The 24,646-nt window shown below is 37.9% G+C and overlaps 1 protein-coding gene across 1 annotated transcript; it reads left to right on the forward strand.

Moving 5' to 3' along the window:
* The first annotated feature begins 48 nt into the window (after positions 1 to 48).
* Positions 49 to 23,531, forward strand: LTA4H (leukotriene A4 hydrolase). Its single transcript, XM_063308810.1, has 19 exons — positions 49 to 231; positions 1,628 to 1,758; positions 3,576 to 3,696; positions 4,357 to 4,425; positions 10,518 to 10,622; positions 10,792 to 10,844; positions 11,376 to 11,448; positions 11,580 to 11,720; positions 11,922 to 11,945; positions 12,376 to 12,446; positions 12,536 to 12,647; positions 16,065 to 16,209; positions 16,293 to 16,396; positions 17,443 to 17,513; positions 17,994 to 18,048; positions 18,646 to 18,741; positions 20,194 to 20,276; positions 22,403 to 22,507; positions 23,296 to 23,531. Exons 1-19 carry the CDS (start codon positions 79 to 81, stop codon positions 23,423 to 23,425), a joined length of 1,842 nt encoding a protein of 613 aa, XP_063164880.1. The 5' UTR covers positions 49 to 78; the 3' UTR covers positions 23,426 to 23,531.
* Positions 23,532 to 24,646: the final 1,115 nt, after the last annotated feature.

Raw genomic sequence — 24,646 nt, forward strand, 5'->3', positions numbered from 1 at the left:
CCCACAAGGCGGTCCTAGGACTTTATTAAATTGTGAGCATCGCCTAAGCCCGCGAGTGTGTGGATGTGAAGTGGAATCATGGCTGACGCAGACCCGAGCTCCTTCGCTGCTCCTGATGCCTGTCGCACTCACCATCTCTACTTGCGCTGCCGAGTTAACTTCGAGAGCCGATCACTACGGGGCACCGCGGCCCTCACCGTGCGGTTGGAACGGGACAACCTGAGTTCCCTGGTAACGCCGTCCCTTCCGTTGGCAGCTTCGGGGGCGCTGGGGTTTCGAACTCGGATCGCGGGGCGGGGCGGGCAGAGGCGAGAGCCGATATCCTGGAAACCGGAGTCTCTCGCGCTGTGTTAGGCTTCAACATTCCGAATTCCCCGGGAATTCGGGGGTCGAAGTCGAACCGCAGGGTGGGGAAATAAAAACGGAGGAGGAGGATCATCCCGTCCTCCTCCTACCTTGTTTTCTGCTTGAAATGCCTTAAATCGGAAAGCCGTCTTGCGTAATTACTGACCGTGATTTTGCTCTTTGAGCATTGGAGTGATTGGGTGGAAGACTTTCTTTGGCTTCTATTTTAAGCCGTTGAATTAAAATAATTTTCTTAATGGAGGGACGCGGTGTCGCTGCTACTTACTGGGTAAAATTAGGGCAATCCTTTGATCTTGATTCTTAAAGGAGCAGTGTGGAGTAGGTGGGATGATCATGAATGATGGCTCACACTCAAAATACCATTAAAGGACAATATAAAAATAACTTTAATGCTGTGAATGTGCTGAGCAAGCACTAATCCAATTTTCAGTCTCTTTGGAAGTTGCATTTTATCTCCCTGATAGCAGATGTTGTGCTTGCAAAAGTTCCTTCAAGAACTTTCTGCTAGGTCAAAGGATAGTTCTTGATGAAGTAGTGGGGGACGGTTCTTCCACTGACGTGGGTAATAGTCTTCAAGATGGACCGTTGCCTAGCCCTACTTCTAAGCTGTAAACAAAATTCCCATCCATTTTTCTTGGAACAGAATGTAGGGCTTGCATGTCAGTTTCTGAGATGTGTATAGCACAAAAGAAATGTAAAAATATGTACTCATGTTTTACTTATGCTGCTAGACTGTACATAAAATTCTGACCTTTTCTTCCAAAATATGACACTCTACCCACAAAAATGTATTGTATCTTCGCCAGAATAGTCTCCAAAGAATTTTTGGAATTTCCTCATGTTATTGCTGTTGATAGTATTGTGAAATTATGTTCTGCCTTTGCAGTTTATCCCACAAATTAAAAAATTTGGAACTTAAATTGCACTAGTCTAAATAATATTTTATCCTCTTTTTTATATCTATAAAAAAAGGAAAAAATGGGCCAGAGAGTACCAGTGGTTATATAGCCTTATAACAAATGCTTATACCAGTCTTAAGGCTTGAGCTGACCTAACATTGCAGATATGCATAAATTTGGCTCTTTTAAAAAAATGAGTAGAAAAATGTACAGTAATTAAGTATTTTCTAACTCCTGTCTTCTGTGCCAAAATAGTTTAAATACTTCGTTTAGTAATTAAAAGTTTTAATTTACACTTCAAGAACCTTTTCATTATATTAGAACATTTATTTTTTACAGTAACTCACAGATTTATTTAACAGGTTTTGGACACCAAAGATCTAACAATACAGAATGTGGCTGTTAACAACCAAGTGGCTCAGTTTGTTCTTGGACAACGAGACAGCTTCAAAGGAGCACCACTTGAAATCACATTACCTTTCCACTTGAGGAAGTATGCATTTTTATCTTCATAGTTGAGTTATCTTGCTAACAGCTTGATCTTAGGACTTATGTCAATATATATTACCCTACCCATGCTGAATAAATGATGACTCTAGTATAATACTGCACCATTAACCTAATTCCAGTACTGTAAATATTATTCTGAAGGTGGGGCACAAGATTGTATGTTATCTTTGATGTTTTTGTAACTATGAATATTAAATTAATGCAATGGAAAATGGCTCATATTTTTGTGGACTTTTGATATGATAATAGTTGCTAATGTCATTCTGGGACCTGATGCTAATTTGTATGTACTTTTATTTTGTTATGTGTCTAATACAATTCAGTCAACATATGTAGAACAATACCATAAAATATACAACTATTGGTAGTTACATTAGAAATTTCTGTCCATTTGGTAAGATACAGTTCCTGCGCTCTTTGTTTTTGCTGTTAATAAACTGACCAAAAGTAACAAAGGCTTTTTTCCTCCTTTTCCCCAATACCTTTGTCAACTCTTCTTGCATCCCTCAAAATCTCCAAGATGTTCTCAGCTTTCTATTTTATAACCCACTGTATGTTGCAGTCTAGCACATCTTTTCAGAGGCTCACAGAAATTTACTTTTGATCTTTTATTAACAGCAGATTTTTCTTCATTAAAAAAAAATCAAGTTTTTGCAGAAAAAGTCTTTAAAAATCTTTTGAAAAGTGAAGAACAAATCTATGAAAGTGTTTGAAACGCAATCCACTTGAAAATTGTAGATTGGGAGGCAAAAGAACAGACCTAGAAGTTTACCTTCTGAAAACTGGACTGGTTCCCTACTTCTAAAGCAGAATAGCTATGGAGGAAAAAAATAACTCCAAAATCAGTAGCAGGGTGAATAATATTAAGAGAAATGGTCCGCTAGACAAATTCATTTCCATAAGTTTCTCTTCTAGTATTAAAGTCAGAAATACTTGTTCCCTCAACCCTACCCATTTGCTAATTGGATCCTTCTTGATAATCCTGCTGCAGGGGAATGGGTTGTCAAAAGTCTTCAACTTCCCCTCTAAAGATTTTGGCAAATCATGCCAGAGTCAAGCTGTACCACCACAGAGGTGGTGGTTCATTTGAGCCTTTTGAATGGCAGCTAATCAAAACATACTGCTGAAAGACTCAAAGTCGTCAGAAGCCATGTGTCAATCTGCTGACAAATCTGCAGCAATTTCTGCAGCGTTCTCTTCTTTACTCCAAAAAATATTGTGAATTTAAAAAAAAATCAACATTAAAGGCTTGCACTATAAGCATTATATCAAGAGTAAGCTAAAACCCAGCAGGCTCCTACAGTATGTTGTTGTAACTCTTTGTGCACATATTCAAGAAAAAAAATGCTCACATTCTCTTATTTGTCCATAACCATTAAAATGGTTTTGATAGAAATCTGTTCTGAGAAATTTAGGGCTATGATGATTTGATAGTTTCACTTCATTGTTCATTTCATGTAAATGGGACTCAGCAACTGAGACTATAATAGTTGAACAGCACATTATGAAGTTATCTTGATTTGCTTTAAAAAGTGTAATAGCTTCGGTCCAGACACTGGGTGGTTTTGTTATTTTTTCTTATTCTTCAAGTTAGTAATTTAAATTTTCCCCATGCTCTATTAGTATCTATGAAGTTTTCTTACCCTCTTGCTTTGTATGTGGAATTACTGAACTTAAGAAGAACACCACTAACTACTAAGGTCTTCCAACAGCTATTGATCTTTGTTACAGTTGAGGTTTGATGGATGGTTAAGGAAAGTCTAAGTGATATTCCCAGACTAAATATTTGAATATTTGCAGAGGCCAAGATGTGGTTGTGGAGATCTCTTTTGAAACTTCTCCAAGGTCTTCAGCACTCCAGTGGTTTACTCCAGAGCAGACATCAGGGAAAAGGCATCCATTTCTTTTTAGTCAGTGCCAGGTGAGTAAGTTGCTTCGGCAGTGTCTTTCATAAGTATTAGGAATCTTATTTGATGGTAGCAGCTAAAAGGCTCTTGAGTGTGAGAATGCCTTATTTCTTAAAAGTTCATATGTTGTTAATAACACCCTAACATACAGTAGATGTGCTGTTGAGTGCAAAGACATACTTGGTTGTCATACTTAGTTTAGTACTTGGTTTAACGTACTTAGATGAGCCATATGGCTTTATACATGCTGTCTTAAACGATAAATATACACATCCTGATTTTTATATATAAAACTTGGGATTGGACACTTCAGCTCACACTGCAATTCTTTTTTGAGGCTCTGCTTATAACTCCCTGAGGTACGTACAAGTGATGGCATGCATTTTTGTGATTTTACTGGTTCACTTCCCATGTGCCTGCCAAACTTCATGATTTGCCTAAGAACATGAGGTTAAGCAAGGGGTATATTGACTGGGAAGTGATAAACTGTAGATGCACAATTGAATTAAGGACATGAGCCTGAATGAACTGTGGCTGGATATGATTATGCGAGAATTGGATGCTGGCATTGTAGTATAGAATAAACACTGTACTACTATTAGCAATACCTATGCCCTTAGTGGCTTGCTGCACTATCATACAAAAACTAAACTCTGCCCTTTTCTCTTGATCAGGCTACTCATTGCAGAGCTGTTCTCCCCTGCCAAGATACTCCTTTTGTGAAGTTAACATATTATGCGGAGGTAAGTAATAGTGCTGTTGTGTGCTTTAGGCTCAATTCTGAAAAGGTGCTTTGGAGAGCAAAGGGTCATGAACCTGTCTGTGACTCTTTGAAGTATCTACATCTTTTCCCTGGATCGTATGGCAGCTGCAGAGGTCAACTGTATGATCCTGGGGAAAGATGTGGCTTGAAGAGTTTTAAAAAGTTGCAAATGGATGCTACATTCATGTTCCTGCATACTCTGAAGCACCTTCTTTAAAATTATTCCCAAAGTCCCTAGTAGGTAAGCACTTCAGATTGCAGAACTGCCCCCCTTTTGTACTAGGATTGGTCAAACACAATTGGTATATATTATGCCTCGAAACCTTCAGCAAAGGATTGTTACCTTGTCGTGATGCTGGAGCTTGAGCACCTCAATGATGCCATGAGCTAAACCGTGAAGGGCCACCCAAGACGGGAAGGTCATGACAGAGAGGTCAGACTAAATGCGATCCCTGGGGAAGGTAATGGCAACCCACCCCAGTATTCTTGCTGTGAAAACTAAATGGATCAGTACAACCAGAGATATGTCGGTATACCATCGGAAGATGAGACCCCCAGGTCGGAAGATGGTCAAAATGCTACTGGGGAGGAACAGAGGATGAGCTCAACTAGCCCCAGACGTGATGACGCAGCTAGCTCAAAGCCGAAAGGACGGCTAGCGGCCGACGGTGCTGGTGGTGAACGGCGAATCCGATGTTCTAAGGATCGACACACCATTGGAACCTGGAATGTAAGATCTATGAGCCAGGGCAAATTGGATGTGGTTATTGGTGAGATGTCAAGATTAAAGATAGACATTCTGGGCGTCAGTGAACTGAAATGGACTGGAATGGGCCACTTCACATCAAATGACCACCAGATCTACTACTGTGGACAAGAGGACCACAGAAGAAATGGAGTAGCCTTCATAATTAATAGTAAAGTGGCTAAAGCAGTGCTCGGATACAATCCAAAAAACGACAGAATGATCTCAATTTGAATTCAGGGCAAGCCATCTAACATCACAGTGATCCAAATATACGCCCCAACCACAAATGCTGAAGAAGCTGAAGTAGAGCAGTTCTATGAGGATCTGCAGCACCTACTGGACAACACTCCTAAAAGAGATGTTATTTTCATCACGGGAGACTGGAATGCTAAGGTGGGCAGTCAAATGACACCTCGAATTACAGGTAAGTATGGCCTGGGAGAACAAAACGAAGCAGGACATAGGCTGATAGAATTTTGCCAAGACAACTCAATGTGCATAACAAACACTCTCTTCCAACAACCTAAGAGACGGCTTTATACATGGACTTCACCAGATGGACAACACCGAAATCAGATTGATTACATCCTTTGCAGCCAAAGGTGGCGGACATCTGTACAGTCGGTAAAAACAAGGCCTGGAGCTGACTGTAGTTCAGATCACGAACTTCTTCTTGCACAATTTAGGATCAGACTCCAGAGATCACGAACTTCTTCTTGCACAATTTAGGATCAGACTCAAGAGATTAGGGAAGACCCACAGATCAGCTAGATATGAGCTCACTAATATTCCTAAGGAATATGCAGTGGAGGTGAAGAATAGATTTAAGGGACTGGACTTAGTAGATAGGGTCCCGGAACAACTCTGGACAGAAGTTGGCAGCATTGTTCAGGAGGCAGCAACAAAATACATCCCAAAGAAAGAGAAAACCAAGAAGGCAAAATGGCTGTCTGCTGAAACACTAGAAGTAGCCCAAAAAAGAAGGAAAGCAAAAGGCAACAGTGATAGGGGGAGATATGCCCAATTAAATGCAAAATTCCAGAGGTTAGCCAGAAGAGATAAGGAATTATTTTTAAACAAGCAATGCGCGGAAGTGGAAGAAGACAATAGAATAGGAAGGACAAGAGACCTCTTCCAGAAAATTAGAAACATTGGAGGTAAATTCCAGGCAAAAATGGGTATGATCAAAAACAAAGATGGCAAGGACCTAACAGAAGAAGAAGAGATCAAGAAAAGGTGGCAAGAATATACAGAAGACCTGTATAGGAAGGATAACAATATCGGGGATAGCTTTGACTGTGTGGTCAGTGAGCTAGAGCCAGACATCCTGAAGAGTGAGGTTGAGTGGGCCTTAAGAAGCATTGCTAATAACAAGGCAGCAGGAGACGATGGCATCCCAGCTGAACTGTTCAAAATCTTGCAAGATGATGCTGTCAAGGTAATGCATGCTATATGCCAGCAAATTTGGAAAACACAAGAATGGCCATCAGATTGGAAAAAATCAACTTATATCCCCATACCAAAAAAGGGGAACACTAAAGAATGTTCAAACTATCGAACAGTGGCACTCATTTCACATGCCAGTAAGGTAATGCTCAAGATCCTGCAAGGTAGACTTCAGCAGTTCATGGAGCGAGAATTGCCAGATGTACAAGCTGGGTTTAGAAAAGGCAGAGGAACTAGAGACCAAATTGCCAATATTCGCTGGATAATGGAAAAAGCCAGGGAGTTTCAGAAAAACATCTATTTCTGTTTTATTGACTATTCTAAAGCCTTTGACTGTGTGGACCATAACAAATTGTGGCAAGTTCTTAGTGGTATGGGGATACCAAGTCATCTTGTCTGCCTCCTGAGGAATCTGTATAACGACCAAGTAGCAACAGTAAGAACAGACCACGGAACAACGGACTGGTTTAAGATTGGGAAAGGAGTACGGCAGGGCTGTATACTCTCACCCTACCTATTCAACTTGTATGCAGAACACATCATGCGACAAGCTGGGCTTGAGGAATCCAAGGCTGGAGTTAAAATCTCTGGAAGAAACATTAACAATCTCAGATATGCAGATGATACCACTTTGATGGCTGAAAGTGAAGAGGAACTGAGGAGCCTTATGATGAAGGTGAAAGAAGAAAGTGCAAAAGCTGGTTTGCAGCTAAACCTCAAAAAAACCAAGGTTATGGCAACCAGCTTGATTGATAACTGGCAAATAGAGGGAGAAAATGTAGAAGCAGTGAAAGACTTTGTATTCCTAGGTGCAAAGATTACTGCAGATGCTGACTGCAGTCAGGAAATCAGAAGACGCTTAATCCTTGGGAGAAGAGCAATGACAAAACTTGATAAAATAGTTAAGAGCAGAGACATCACACTGACAACAAAGGCCCGCATAGTTAAAGTAATGGTGTTCCCTGTAGTAACATATGGCTGCGAGAGCTGGACCATAAGGAAGGCTGAGCGAAGGAAGATTGATGCTTTTGAACTGTGGTGTTGGAGGAAAATTCTGAGAGTGCCTTGGACTGCAAGAAGATCAAACCAGTCCATCCTCCAGGAAATAAAGCCAGACTGCTCACTTGAGGGAATGATATTAAAGGCAAAACTGAAATACTTTGGCCACATCATGAGAAGACAGGACACCCTGGAGAAGATGCTGATGCTAGGGAGACTGAAAGGCAAAAGGAAGAGGGGCCGACCAAGGGCAAGATGGATGGATGATATTCTAGAGGTGACGGACTCGTCCCTGGGGTAGCTAGGGGTGTTGACGACCGACAGGAAGCTCTGGCGTGGGCTGGTCCATGAAGTCACGAAGAGTCGGAAGCGACTAAACGAATAAACAACAACAACATGCCTCGAAACTGTATAGATTCTGCCAGATAGACTAAGTTGAGTAAAGAAATGAAGTTAAAAACTGAAAATGTACAAGAGGTATCTGTTAGTCTTGGCAGTAGCAAATTGTGATCTTCTGCTTGTAAAATCTGGATACTTTGATATACACTCCTTTTATGGTTTAGACCAGTGTTTCTCAATCTCGGTGACTTTAAGACCTGTGGACTTCAACTCCCAGAAGTCCCCATCTAGCATGCTGGCTGGGGAATTCTGGGAGTTGAAGTCCACAAGTCTTAAAGTAGCTGAGGATGAGAAACACTGGTTTAGACCCAAGTGGGGTCTGCCTGTTCCCATAGAGTGTGTCCTGTGCTCTCAGGTCTTTGGTAGGCACCTTTTGCAAGTCATATCACAGATACACGTAACATTGAAAATCCATTCTCCTTTTTCCATGGGAGGCCTGTGTAATGAAACAAGCTGCCAGTGGAGCCAGGAGTTTGGGAGAGGTCTCATATTTTTAGTCTGGCCTTTTAAAGGAAATGTTTCCACTGTCTGTGTGCTTTCTAATGATTATTGCATTGTAAGCTACCATTCAGGATTGAACAGCATATGCTTTTATTAAGTACATTTTAAAAAATGGTGTTAACTTAAGTCTCTGCAGCAGGATGCTTCCCATCACAACCTCAACAAAGAACTCTGCATTGCTCTTTATAAAAATTAAAGTTTTCAATACAATAAATTTGTTAGAAGGTACATCCTAATGCTGGAAGGGACCAGAGAAGCATAATGTTTACAGTCTGCTACAAGACAGTATTTCCTGTTTACCATCTATAATCCAATTGTAGAATGAACCATAGACATAATAAAAAAGTTGTAAGAGCTCAAAAAAGGAGGAAGCTGTAGATGAGCAATAAATGTGATAAAAGTTCCAAAATAATTTTCCTGTGTCATTACAAAAAAGTTGGGGCAGTATTTCCACATAAAAGTGCTGAGATTAGCAGATAATTTGCAGCATATAAATGTTCTCCTTGAAATTATCCTGTTTGGTGCATTGTGAATTACATAAAGGTTACCTTCAGGAAAATGTATCTTTTATTGGTGGTGCCTATTATTGGAGCTAGAAATTCCCAGTGTTCTCAAGCCTTTAAACAGAAGGTAACTAGATGCAGTATTGTGTGCATTTTTCATGAATGATCTTTTAAAATAACACAATGAGTAGGCTAGCAAGATAGGAATATAGTGTGGAAGGACCTTCAACTGGAGCTTCTATGCTCTGCCTTGGTAGGGGTTAGCACCATTTACCAATTTGAATAAAACCCACAAGAGCTAAATATATGAAAATCCTATTCATAAACAAATAAATAATTGTAGCCTCAAGCAAAACCAACATTAATTGGGCATATGTATTCTCCCCAGAGATGAGTATTTTAATAGTGAATTATGCTGAATGACCTAATATTAATAAAAAGGAACAAAAGAACAAAAGTAAGTTCTTACGTTTTTTGTGTTATTTTGTATTTATATAGTTTTTTAACAATATTTTATTAGCTTGGAGGTATGGGAATCCCATAAAAGTTACAAGCAATAAAAGTTACACATAAATATGTCAAACAGTCAACAAATCCTTATATCAACAAGACAGCCCAAAAGCCACTTAAAATTACTCAGCTCTCTAACAGTTGATGGAAGCCCAATATTAGACATTGTCATGTTTGCTCCTTCTGATTAAGGATTTTTTAATGTATGTTGTCCTATATTAACATTTGCCAGGCCCCAAGCTGTATAGGGTTTAAAGATAGCAACTAGCACTTGAGTAGCACTAACAAACACACTGCAACCAGTGCATCTCTCACAGCTGTGATATAACAGAGCACTACTGTGATTGGCCAGTGAGCATGCAGGCTGCTGAACCAGCTGAAGTTTCCAGGTGGTCTTCAAAGGCACCCCATGCAGAGCAATTTACAGTAATCTAATAAGGAGATAAAAGAACCAGTTTGGTGTAGTGGTTAGGGCACTTGAATAGAAACTGGGACACTGTGAGTGACTCTCCCCTTGTGTGGAAAACCTCTACATATGTCAAGGCTTTATTTGTACATGCTAAATTCATGGAAGATGCATGTGGTTTTTTAGGACTTATCTGCTAGAAAGCACTTTTTGTTTTTTGTAATGGTTACACTTAAAATAATGTCTTTGAATTAAAGTTGTACACTTAGTTTTCTTGTTAAATGCTAGACAATGCAATGAAAGATTTATTGTAAGGTTATAAAATTGAAGTACCTATAATGTGCCGAATCTTGCTTCAGTGAACTGTTGAAGATACAGTACAGGAGAATCAAAGCTAAAAACATGGCAAGACTTAGAGGGAAGTTTGCATCTGAGCATGTACATAATGCATAACAGAAAAGGAATTCTGAGTTGCATTGTTGCAAAATTAGCATTTTGATTAAAAGGAAAAATGTTACCATATTAGATAGAAATTGCAAATATGTTTTGTGTTTGACTAGATATCTGTTCCAAGTGAACTGGTGGCTCTTATGAGTGCCAAGAGGGATGGAGACTTGCCTGATCCAGAAGACCAAACCAGGAAGATATTCCGTTTCATTCAAAATGTAAGATGGTTCACTATGATATATTGTATCGTATCATATTATATTATATTATATGGGATGACTTTTCTTCAGCAAATAGCCATCTAAATTTAAGCTGTCAAACATGCAGGTCTGCTATAATTTTTTGTTTTTTAGAAGTTGACTTGTTTCCTTTCTTCCTCTGTTTTAGGTTCCAATACCCAGTTATCTGATTGCTTTAGTAGTTGGTGCCTTGGAAAGCAGGTGAGGGGAATATAGTTGAATGCTAAATTCTGGGTAAGTGCGTGAGTAGGATCCTGCATCCTCAGTTGTTGTGTGTGGCTCTCAATCAGTAAAAGAAGGGTGCCTACTTTCTCCACTGGACACATCTCAGGCAATGAACTCGGTACCTGCCAGCCATCTGGTTATTGGTTCAGCTGACTGGGGGGAATCAGATTTCATTTTCTCACTGCAAATGGCAGCAGGAAATTATCAATATTAGCAGCTGGTAAGAGGCATCTGCATGCAACGGGGGCAAGAGTTGAGGGAGAAGAAGGTGAAGCATATTCCTATTCTTTCTGTGGTGATCAATATATTAGTTGAAGAATAATCAAGAAACTTTCCAGCCCATTAGGAACAAAAATAAGTGAAATAATTTCCTAGCAACTGTTGCATTACAATGTTATTTACTGCAACCCACTTGCTCTAGTTATTACAATTTAACAGATACTGCCTTGTATAGTAATGAAATCCAAACAGTATTCTTCATTTATTTAACTGAATTTTGTTCTACAGAGTAATTGGCCCTAGAACTTTGGTGTGGGCTGAAAAGGAACTGGTGGACAAATCAGCTTATGAATTTGCTGAGGTGGGTGAAAATGCTATAATTATTTGATGCTTGCATTTTGTTAAATAGCTGTATGTGCTGGTTTACTTGTTTTTCTTCTTCACAGTCCTATGTTCAAACATTAAGCACTGGTTTGCTCATTCTTGTTTCAGGCTGAAGCTATGTTGAAAATAGCAGAAGATCTGGCAGGCCCTTATGTCTGGGGTCAATATGACTTGCTGGTGTTGCCACCATCATTTCCATATGGTGGTATGGAGAATCCCTGCCTCACTTTCGTAACTCCTACCTTATTGGTAAATTTGACTTTATTATGGGTTGCATCTCCTAGAAAAAATTACGGAATCACTTTGATCCCATTTTGCTTGTAGAACTTTCACAGAGGCTTGGCTTTTGATAAAGCTGTATAAACTAATTTTTGTCCAAATTAGAACATGATATTGTAGAACTGGTATGAATTAAGAGACTAAATTACCATTTTTTTTTGGTCTGTGCAGGCTGGTGACAGATCATTATCTAATGTAAGTATAAATCTAAATTTACACATTCATAATGATGCTATGCTATGAAATCTAAACGGGGTGCTTGAAGCACTAAATCTTACATAAATAGCTTGAGATAATAGATATTATTACTAGCTGTTTAGTTTGAAAATATTCAATACAAGTTAATAGGGAAAACAGCAAAGGGTTTAGTTCAACAGAATTTCATATAGAAAGCTACAACTGACTGAAGCACTTTCAAGAGACTTACGGGATTATATGGAGAATGGGCCTTGGCAAAACTTAACTTTTCCCTCTTCTCCTGGATGCATCCAGTTGATGGCATTCTTCCTCATGTAATTCTGTACTCAGTGCCATAGAAATAAACTAGTAAAATAGGATGTAATTTTGCTCCTGTTCATTGTCTCTTTGAGTAACAGAAGCCACAATACATTTTTATACGTTTCAGGTTATTGCACATGAAATTTCTCATAGCTGGACGGGGAATTTGGTAACAAACAAGACTTGGGAACACTTTTGGTAAGTGAAATCCAAATGTTTGAAGAGTTTGTTGTTGTTCTTTAAGGGTCTATTAAGAGAAATACTCACTCGTCTGCTTTGTGTTTTAGGCTAAACGAGGGGCACACGGTTTATCTAGAACGCAGAATTGGTGGGCAGCTGTTTGGAGAACAATTCAGGCATTTCCAGGCTCTGGGAGGTTGGCGAGAGTTACAAAATACAGTAAGTGAATTATTTATGTATTCTTTAAATTTATAAGGCTACTCCCTTGAAACTTGACTCTGTGCGGCTAACCACTTAAAACAGTTAAAAGTCCTACGCATCTAGGGAAATTCAACACATGTATGAACAGAACACCAGGAACACCCTGCCTAGTGTTCTGCGAGGGAAGAACAAGTCTTAGCACCTTATGAAAGGCCAGCAAGCCTGGGGTCATCTGAATCTTCCAGGTAAACTGAAGATAATATACATAATAATAAATAATAGGAATGTGCAGAATTTCGAAGTTGATCTTCAGAAAGCTAAACATAGCAGTTGTCTACAACAACTTAAAGTAGCTGTTCCCTTTCTTGGGATTGTGTATCAGGCAGCCACATGACTTGGGAAAAGATGCAGCTGCTTTAAAATGCTGGAGATAGATGCCATGTTTATGTGCACAACGATTAAAAAAGAGCAAGAACAATAAATGTAAATAAAAACATACGACCATACCAAAACTACAGGAGAAAAGCTCTCTTCCTGGGTCCCATCAGATGACATTCCTTTTTTTTTTAACAAACTAATAAACTTCGAAAATGAAAGAAACTACAAAACATTAAACACAATAATACTCAGCAATAATGGAGAAGTACAGCAATCAAAGAAAAACACTAAGAAAAAACACTAAGAAAAGAAAACATCACGTAGACATAAACAATTATAAAAGAAAAGAAAAAGAGAAAACAAAAACAAAAAAGGGTGACTTCCAACTATCCGAATTATAAATATATCTAAATTTAAGGTGCTTACTCTCTTGCTACTAATTATATATACATATCACCATTATTTCTATTCCATAAAGTCCTTATTATGAGAAACCCATAGTCATGATTTCATCTTTTTCTGTCTCTAGCAGGTAGTCCACAAATGGTTGCCATGAATCCATAAAACTGGCAATATTTTATCTCTTATCAGGTCCATTAGTTTTGCCATTTGTGCCAAGTCCAGTAATTTGATTATCCAGTCTTCTATTGATAGTATTTGTGAGTCTTTCCAGCGTTGAGCATAAAGTATTCTAGCAGCCGTGATCAAAGGTAGAAGCAAATTCCCATGTTTTTTTCTCTAATTCTTCATCCATGATACCTAGTAGGAACAATTCTGGTTTTTTTGTTATCTTAACTTAAAGTACTTTCTGAATAACAATATAAATCTGATCCCAAAACATTTTTCGCTTTCCTACAAGTCCACCAAAGACGATAAAATGTTCCCTCTCCCTGTGAACATTTCCAACAGACATTTGATATATTTTTAAACATTTTTGATAATTTGTCAGGTGTTAAATACCAACGGAACATCATTTTGTAAAAAAATTAAGTTGTAACTCAACATAAATTTTAACCCTTTTGTCCACATTTTTTCCCATTGGTTCATCATAATATTATAACCCAAATTTCTGGCCCACTTTACTGTATACTCCTTAACTTGTTCATCTTCCAAGTTCATTTGTAGTAACATCTTACACATTTTAGTAATTGTATGTTCATTATTCATACATAATTGTTTCTCAAAAATTGATATCTCATTTACAAATCTAAAATTCTTTTTGTCCAACTTAAAACGGTCAAGTAATTGCATATAACTAAATCAATGGCATAAATAACCTTCTGTCTCCAATTTTTCTCTTGTTTTAAACACAGGTTTACCTTCTTCAAAAATTAATAAAGCTTTGTATCTTAACCATTTTTCTTCTCTCTTCTTATAAATGCCTCCTGAGGAGATAGCAACATGGGTACATTAGGTATCAATCAAAATTTGTATTTATCCCAAATCCTTAATAAAGTCTTTCTAATATAATGATTTTTAAACTTATTTATCTTCACTTTATCATACCATAGGTATGCATGCCATCCAAATCTTAACTCGTGGCCCTCAAGTTGTAACTATTTTTTGTTTTTTAATGTTATCCAATCTTTCAGCCACATAAAACAACATGCCTCAAGATAACATTTTAGATCCAGTAACCCCAAAACCTCCTTGTTCTTTTGCATCCTGGAGCAATTCATATTTAATTCTTGGGTTTTTACCCTGCCAAATAAACTTTGAGATACCTTTTTGCCATTGTTTAAAAATATTATCTGCTGATAGAATTGTATCGTTTGAAAAAGAAACAGCATCCTAGGTAGTACATTCATTTTAATTACAGAAATCCTCCCCAAAAGGGATAGGTGTAGTTTCTCCCATCTTGAAAGATCGTTTTTTCACCTCATTCCAAATTTTATTGTAATTATTTTGAAACAATTCAATATTTTTGGTTGTCAGAACTACTCCCAAATATTTAATCTTTTTCTTAATCTTAAACCCTGTTTTTCCTAATCAACAATTCTTGATTATTTACTGTCATATTTTTAATTAACATTTTTGTTTTTTGTTTGTTTACTTTGAATCCTGCCAGGGATCCATAATCTTTTAATTTTTTCATCAAATGTTCCAGTGGGTCTTGTATTAACCTAAACTAGATCATCGGCAAAAGCCTTTAACTTAAAAACCTCCTTTTTAATTTTTAACCCTTTTAATTGCTCACTGCCTCTGATATCTCTATTAAGAACCTCCAAAACTAAAATAAACAGCAGAGGTGATAATGGACATCCTTGCCTTGTCCTTTTTCTATCTTATAAGCTTCAGTCAATTCTTCATTCACAATTATGTTGGCTCTTTGTGATATATAAATTGACCTAATTCCCTTTGTAAATGAATCTCCAAATTCCATTCATCAGTTGACATGCCTTAGTAGGACCTGTAGTATGCGTCTCTTGCTGGATCTGATGGGACAGGTAGATGTAACCTGGGAGAGGCGATACCTCAAACCAGCCCTATGCTGTGTAGGGCTTTATAGGGCATCACCAGTACCTTGAATTGCACCTGGAAGCATACTGGTAGCCAGTGCAGCTTGCAGAGTAGAGGTGTAATGTCTGCTGCTGATTAGTGCACAAGTTATATGCTAATTAAGGACTCATGACAGTGGTTGTTAAATGACACTAATTTAAAATAATTGTCATAAAACTTTAAATGAGAGTCAAGTTTTCTCCAATTCTACTAATAAGAAAAGTGAATTCCTCATAATATAGTTCAAGAAGTAACTTTCATGCATTTTAAAATGTAACTAGTCTCTGAAGATATTGTATATGCAGAAACTTCTGGCTGCATTCTGAGTAAATAATAAGCTAACATAAATGTAAGATATGTTTGCCTATTTTATAGGTTTGGGATTTGAATGTAGGTTTATTGAGAAGTAGACTCTAGAACAAGTAGCCTCAGGGAAACTGCAGTTCAAAGTGATTGACTATCTGACAGAATAGTCCATAGTTAAGGAGACTGTCAGTTGGTTTCTGTTTGGTTTATAATGAAATAATCTCAGTTTTCCTAACTCTGTTTGTTTTCTAGATTAATACCCTTGGAAGCACAAATCAAGTGACTAACCTGATCCCTAGTCTGAAGGAGGTAGACCCTGATGTTGCATATTCTTCTGTTCCATATGAGAAAGGTTTTGCTTTACTGCTTTACCTGGAACAGCTTCTTGGTGGACCAGGTATTAATTTATTTTTAAAACTACATGACTTTTTTTTTACCTAGGCATTCTACTACTGATTAATATATATCATACACTCGCAGATATCTTCATTGGCTTCTTGAGGGCATACATCCAACAGTTTGCATACAAGAGTATAGTGACTGAAGACTGGAAGAATTTCCTCTACTCGTATTTCAAGGATAAGGTTAGGTGCTATTCTTGTAACTCAAGGTTTTTCCTTACAATTTAAACTAAAAGAAAGTAATGAAAGGAAATGAAACTGCTTCAGTCTTATCAATAAACTGTCTAGTTTACTTACTATCCCTTCTCACCTAGCAGCTACTTGAGTGACTTTTTAGTCTTTTAAACTCAATATACTGAACTAGTGTCTTTAGGTAAGAGAACCACAGGCTGCATATAAAAACATATATTTTACTAGTAAGCAGTTTAGATGGTAATAGTGAATTTATTCTAGCAATGTCATCCTATGACCTATGTTTTCCCATTCTTCATTAGTGGGTAGACAGCCTGTGACCCTCCAGAGATTGCTGAACTGCATCTCACAACATCATTCCTCATTGGTCATGCTTCCTAGGGCTGCAGGTGGTGGAAATTCAGCAACATCTGGGATGGAGCAAGTTGCTTATCCTTGCACTATTCAATAAAAGCAAAGTGTGGTCATAGTACATTACTAGCAAAGTACATTGGTAGCAAAGTACATTACTAAAGGAATGAAAGTTATGTTGGCAGCTGGCACTTAGAAAAATGAAGTACAGTCCAAAATATATCTATGGCAAAGGCTGATTTCTTCAAAGTTGATCAAACTTGCTCATATCCTGAGCAATATGTTAAAGCAAAATATGGGGAAGTAAAATGATAAAGCAGTGCAGTAATTTAGATTCACATATTATTCAGGATTATGGGGCTTGGGATCAGAACAGGTACTACTTTTGAACAAATACACTTAATGTGCATAAAAAGTGTCTTATTTAGATATTTATCAACTCTGTGCCTGAGTGCTTCCAGCAAAGCCAGCCTGTGATTTATCATTCTATTCATTATGAGTGAAATCTGTATCTGACAATCTGGAGACTAGATGACTTCTCAAATTTTCAATTGCATTTAATTTGTTTTGATGACATTTTTAAAAAACTGGGTATGTTACATTGTCTTAAATTGATATGACTTTAAAAACAATTTTGGTTCATTGCCCATATTTTGGGTAACTGGTTTGTTTGTTTGTTTTCCTAGGTTGATGTTCTTAACAAAGTTGACTGGAATGCATGGATGCACACTCCTGGTATGCCACCAGTAAAACCTGAGTAAGATTTTTCCTCTAGTATTTCTCCCCAACTCCTTGTTTATATTCAATCATCTCCTCAAATCTTTTGGTTGTATTTTTAAAGCTATTGCTTGACAAGGTGTTTTTTTCTTTGAATCTAAATTATCTGTTCTGGATCTTTTGTATGCTGTGTTGATACGAGCATTCAGCTGACTGCTTGATAAATATGAGACACGTTATTTTTTTTACATGATCCAAATCTACATATAGAAGAGTTTTGTATAAAAATAATAACAAATCTAATATTAAAAATCAATATTAACTGGTCTATAAAATATTTTAGATTACTTTTTAAATTTTCTGTATCTGTATGCAAAGTTCTTTATATTACATAATCTGTTACAATGCCTGTAGAGCTCTGGACGTGTGCCAGAAATAAACATGTGACTTCATGCAGGTGGACGTGCACACACACACTTTTACATTTGTAAATAAATCCTGTTCTTTTTCCCATTGTCAGATATGATACTACACTGTCAAATACTTGTGTTGCCTTGAGCCAGAGATGGATCAAAGTGAGTTAATGACTTCTAAGGCACAGAAGGTTTATATGTGTGTCAGGTGTCATTTTAGTGTTCCATTTTGCATTGACTTCACCTTTCACAGTACAGTGTTTAATACAATGTCATTGGCCAACTTACCTTTATACTGAAATGTTGTTCCATTAGCTGTTGTTTTAGACTGCTTTTAACAGTAGCTCTTCACATTTTTTCTTGGTGATAGTATATCTGTGGGAGAGATTGCATGGTTTTACTCAGTGGGCCTATGTACCTGCCATAATCCTGTGTTACATAGTTGTTCATAATTATGTGGAATCAGGATCTTAGTTTTCTTTATTGCAACTAGAATAAGTGATACATCCAGTAGGAAGAATATTCTGTCTAATCTTGACTTTGCAGACATTTGTAATCTCTAAAACTGTATATGTAAGTATGTAGAGAACATTTCTTGTCTCAGAAGAGATACTTGGTATTTGATCCTTATTTACCTAAGTGAGGTTTGGTAAATGAAATCATTTTGAACCTAAGCCCTGGTATTTTAAAAACTAAGACCTGCCTTGTACATTCCTGCCTGACGTATTTCACATTTCTTCCCAATTTGGCTTTCTTTAGGCCACTGAAAGTGATCTTGGTTCTTTCAGAAGAGCTGATATAGAAGAGATGTCTTCTCACCAACTGATTGAGTTCCTCGCACTCTTGCTGTTGGAGGTAAGTTGTTGCCAGACATCTGTCCTTTAAACACATATCTGTGTTCAGCAGGCATTGAAAGGAAGGATTTTTTTTTTCAAAGAATGTGGAAAAAATGCACTTAGCAGACTTAGACTGTATTTCATTAATTTGGAAAATCGTTATTTCCAACCTGTAACATGGAGAATGTTTGTTTGTTTATTTGATTTGTTTGGCTGCCCATCTCATCTAAGTAACTCTGGGCAGCTCTCAACTGATAAAAACAAGTTAAAAACTAATATACAAACATATAAAAAAACTATCCATAATCAATTTAAAAACAAAGTCATGATCAGCAGCATAATTCATTCTATATTAGCTCAACATAGCTATTGTAAGAGGTTCCCACCATTGCCAGACTCCCAGGCATGGTGGCAAAGCCATGTCTTCAGGGTCTTCTTAAAGGCTGGGAGGGTCAGGGTCAATTTAAGGTCTGGGGGGGATGATGTTCCCCAAGGCTGGCACCCCAGCAGAAAAGTTTCTCTTCCTGGGTCCCGGCAGATGACACTCTTTCATAGATGGGACCCGTAGCATGCCTCTCCTGATGGGACAAGTATTTGTAACTGGAGAGAGATGGTCTCTCAAATAACCTGGCCCTGTGTCATGTAGCAAACTGGAAACCTGGCAACCAATGCAGCTCATGGAGCTGAGGTGTAATGTGCGCTGATTAAGGAGTGCACATAACTGCCCATGCCACTGCATTCTGTAGCAGTTGCAGCTTCTGGACGCTCTTCAAGGGCAGCCCCATGTAGAACACGTTACAGTAATCTGTTTTAAGTGGTGACCAGGATATGACTGTGAAGAGAGCCTCTAGTCCAGGAACAGGCACAACTGGTGCACAATACAGAGTTCCACAATTTTATTTTTGATTATTATTATGCCAGTGTATAAATAGTGGGAAATGGTAGCTCAATGTGATATTCTTTCATTCATAAACATTGGGGAATGATAACTCAGGCAAGCATTTAATTCAAAAGACATGTCTGCTTCTTCCTTATTTATGTGAGTGTAAAGCAATCATTTACATTACAAATTAACCAACTAATTTTTTTCATACAGGAGATGTTGGTTTAGAAGGGCTCTGGGTATGCTAGAGCAAGAAGAGCAGAGGCACTGGCCTTAGAAGTAGGTTGGGCACCAAAGGAGACAATGCTCGGAATCAGTTACTTAACTGTTCTTGTATCTATCTGACAAATATAGACCAAGGACAAAAGAAAGTTATATAATATTACTGATATCTGCGTGAACTGCACTTTTCTACAATTAGAGTGAGTGAATTTTCAGATACAGAGCTTAGACATTGGCACAGTTATTTCCAATTGAGGATACATTATGATTTTTTTCCCTTTCCCCTCCTCTCCCATCTCTCTCTTTCTCTCTCTCTCTCTCACACACACACACACACACACACACACCCCATTTCAAAATTCCTAGAATCCTCTTCCAGTGAGCCATGTGAAACGAATGCAGGAAATCTATGACTTCAATGCAGCAAACAATTCAGAAATCAGATTCAGGTTGGTTAAAAATGTAGAAATAGTATCTTGAAATGGTTGAAAATCAAGTTTTCCTGTTTAGTCCTATTGCATGTGCATCTAAATATCTCATTATGGAGGTCAGAAATTATACATGGAAACAAATACGTAGAATTAAGTAACTGTTCAGGAGTATGTGTGTATGCACATCATATGTGAGAAGTTTGAAGAAAGTGAAAGTGGATGCCTTTGTTTTCTATTTCCTCTCCATTAGGCTCCTTTAGATAATTAATTATATCTGGCAAAACCATTTGTTTAGTTAAAAACTTTGCAGACTTAATCTATTTACTTTGATGCCAACAAACATAATTGTTAGTTAGAAGGTTACGCTTTTGGCTAAATAAGCCATTATTACATCAGGACTATATATTTTTTCCTTTGCTTTGTCCTTATGCACAGACTTCAGTGCTTTGTTCCAAGTCTCTTTAATTCAAATTTTAAAGCTCTTAATAAATTGACATGAAACCACAATTCCCTGTTTTGGTCTTCAGCAAGAAAAATGGGATTTAAAGAGACCAGAATGAAAGTTCCAAATAGGAGGAAAGGGGAGGGAAGTGACTATGGGCCTGAACAGTCAATCCATAACTTAATAAATCACTGGCATTTGTTAAACCAAGAATGTTACATTGAAATTATCCTTAAATGTGTCTAATCTGCAGAGGGTGCTGCCAATTTTTAAAATTCTAAGTAGTGATTTGATTATTCATTGTTTATACAGTAAGTTATGTGTAGGATTCTTGCATATTTGTTAGGTTGTCCATGATGCACTGAAAAGCAGTCTCTCACTGTCAGTAGATCGATTTGATGTATGTGGTAGAATAGAGCAAACTGACATTTATTTAAAAAAAAAAGTATGAGGACAGGGTGAAAGCACATGTCCAGTGTGTGCTGAAACTGTGAGATAAATGTTAAACACTAAGACTAGGAAAGGGCTTCTTGCCAAGATGTGTTCATCTTGCATGCAGCGTGCTGCTTCTAAACACTACTGCTAGAGGCAGAGTATAATTTTAAATAATTTTTCTTATGTGCCAGTTAAATTTGTTTAATAACTGGATTTCAGAAAAAAGATTAATTATATGAGCAATTATGTATTTATTTTATTATTTTATTTATTTATCATATTTTTATCACCGCCCATCTCCCCCACATGGGGGACCCTGGGCGGTTCACAGTAAAAACAATTTAAAATTCAATAAAATTATAAATAATACTAATATTTCAATAAATATAAAATACAATAAAAGCCAAAGAAGGGCAGATCAAATTCAGCCCATAAGGGATAAGGCTGGTCCCTGCAGGGCTAGGGAACTAACCAGCCCCAGGAATGGCTCTTCCTTTCCCCACTCCAAGCATGGTGACAAAACCAGGTTTTCAGCTGTTTTCTGAAGTCCAGAAGAGAGGGGGCCAACCGTATTTCCGGGGGAAGGATGTTCCAAAGGGCGGGAGCTAATGCAGAGAAGGCCCGCCTCCTGGGCCCTGCCAGATGGAATTCTCTTGCAGACGGGGTCCGTAGCATGCCCTCTCTGCATGACCGGTGGGACAGGTTGATGTGACGGGGATGAGACGGTCCCTTAGGTAACCTGGACCCATGCCATGGGCTTTAAAGGTGATAACCAACACCTTGAATTGGACCTGGAAGCAAACTGGCACCCAACGCAGCTTGCGGAGCAATGGAGTTATATGTGCTGAACTTGAAGCATCTAAAATCATCTGTGCAGCCGCATTTTGGACCATCTGTAGCTTCTGGATACTCTTCAAGGGTAGCCCGATGTAGAGCGCATTACAGTAGTCTATATGGGAGATGACCAGGGCATGAGTGACCATTCGAAGGGCCTCTCGCTCCAGGAAGGGGCGTAACTGACGCACAACACAAAGTTGCACAAAGGCCCTTCTGGCCACGACTGCCACCTGCTCTTCTTAAGCATGTATTTATGCTTAATTTGCATAGTAGTTCACTTTAGAAACAGTATATTGTAGAACCTGGGTTATTATTACTTCTATTATATGTTAAAAGGATTTATATATCACTTCTTCTAAACATGCTGAAGTAGTTTACAGTAATATAAAAGAATACAAAGAAATGGGAAATAAACTTCACTACCTTTCAGATGGCTCCGCCTCTGCATTCAAGCCAAGTGGGAAGATGCCATACCTCTGGCTCTAAAAATGGCTACAGAGCAAGGCCGTATGAAATTTACTCGCCCGCTATTCAAGTAAGACAAATATTAAAATGTGAATGTGCACTCTTAGCTAGGCAAGAGAGGTTCAGTATTAGCCATTTTCCAGATCGCTGACTCATCCTTCACTCAAATTATTTTTGTCTTGAGTTTTTCAAAATCACCAGTACCAGAGCTATAATGCAAATATACAACTTCCTTATTAACCATCTTATTATGGAATGTGTAGCAACTTCTGCTCAGGCTATTTCTTTTCATATGCCAAACAGATAGTTTTCACAACCTGGGTGTTGAAGAGTTAACCTTTTTAATGCTTTATAATGTCATTTTAACACTTAAAATCATTGAGCCATTTTAAAATAATTTTAAAATTATCTGTGAGATCACATAGGAGAATCTAGACCTTGTTAGATTTGGCTGTGAGGTTTTGGCTTTTTGAAATAATAATTGTTATTGGAGATTAATGAGCATCATGTTGATCTCATTTGATTGAAGTTAGCAATCTGTCTATCATCTGTCGCTCCACTTGGGATTTTTAAAATGGCAGACAGTATATACATATTTTACATGAACAATAGCTCTACCTTATACAGAAATGTAACAAGGCAAGTTCTAAAATAGATCTCTGCAAATCTGCTCCTATTTATCATACAGCTTTTTTCTGAAAACTCCAAATAGTTGGAGCAGATGAACTATGTTTGGACGTTACTTAGTTCAGACTACAGTTTATACTGTGCAGCAAACTGTTCTGATTATGGAAACAAAAGCATCTTAGCACTAAAATAATGTGGGTTTTTTTCATTGTTATGTGGAATTTATTATAGGGATCTCTATAAATTTGAAAAATCGCGTGATCAAGCCATCAGTGCTTTCCAGCAGCACAAAATGTCTATGCATCCAGTGACTGCAATGTTGGTGACCAAAGATCTGGGCCTGGAGGGACAAACAGCCTAACTTCTGTGGACTTCATGGTGCTGACCTTGTATAAGAGAACTTTGCTCTTTTTTTCTATCCTCTTAGCAAAAATAATTACAAATAAATAAAATCATGGTAGATCACATCTTTGCTTTCTTACTTCACTTTCTTTTCTGACCCTGCAACAAGGAAGCTCTTTCTAGATTTTCTAGAGCTTCACACTTGTGCCATGTACACATTCTGCAAAACTGGAAAAAAAATCTGTATTTTGCTACATTGCTTGTACTTTTACCACAGCTAGTACAGACACTATTTTTAACCATACAGCTTGAAAAAAATAAAAATGTTATATATATTTTAATCAGTCTTTCTGTGAACTTTATTGTTTCCTGCACTCAAAGAACAGTCATAAAAATAGCTTTTTGAGTTGTCCTACCCACAGTCTTTTTTTAAATTGATACACTTAATAACTTAATCATTGACTTCATCGGAAAATTAAACAATCAACATTTCTGATTGATATTCTTTCCCTAGTAGCAACGCTGGCATAGCTCTAATGTCCGATACATGAGTGGAACCTTTGTCTTGAAAATATAAAGACAGAAATAACTAACTGGCTTATTTTATTTATAAGATTTATATGGCCACACATCTTGCTATGGTGGCTCTGGGTGGTGTACAAGGATTAAAACAAAACACACGGCATGGAACTCCTGGCACCCAAAGGTAAAACAACCATCTCATTCATAGCAAAATACAGCAGCAGCGGAGGGAGCTCACCCAGTCACCTGACCCGAACCCCTGCGGAAGCAGCCAGGTCTTCACTGTCTCGCGAAGGGCTAATGGGGTCAGGGCCTGCTGGATCTTCAGGGGAATGCTGTCCGTAGGGCAGGTGCTGCTACTATGAGAAGACACAACTCCAGGGTCCAACAAGATGTCATTTTTTGATAGAAGGGGATCAGAGCATGCCCTCTCTGCTAGATCTGTTTGGGGTGAGTAGAAACAATGGGAGACAGGTGGTTGTGAAAAGATATGCAGATCCACTTGTTCCATTGTGCTCCAGGTATAGTCACAATCTCCTAGTACCTTTGTGTGTTTTTACACCCATATTTTAATTTTAAAATGGTACAGCTGTCATCCTATTTCATTTCCCCAGATTGTTTATGAGTGGCGGTTGGTTTTTTGGAAGTATGCTGAATAATTTAGTTTAGAGAAAAAAGGGTGTTATTGCCTGCTGTGGGGGGCGGGGAGGAGGTTTTA

Source organism: Candoia aspera, chromosome 7 (genome assembly GCF_035149785.1).
Source record: "Candoia aspera isolate rCanAsp1 chromosome 7, rCanAsp1.hap2, whole genome shotgun sequence".
NCBI classification, from domain to species: Eukaryota; Metazoa; Chordata; class Lepidosauria; order Squamata; family Boidae; genus Candoia; species Candoia aspera.

Bases quoted from the DNA above. Each gene is read 5' to 3' on its own strand.
- LTA4H (XM_063308810.1), top strand. From the start codon at position 79: ATGGCTGACGCAGACCCGAGCTCCTTCGCTGCTCCTGATGCCTGTCGC. The intron at 3,697-4,356 runs GTGAGTAAGTTG...TCTCTTGATCAG, and splicing joins TTCTTTTTAGTCAGTGCCAG to GCTACTCATTGCAGAGCTGT. The intron at 10,623-10,791 runs GTAAGATGGTTC...CCTCTGTTTTAG, and splicing joins TATTCCGTTTCATTCAAAAT to GTTCCAATACCCAGTTATCT.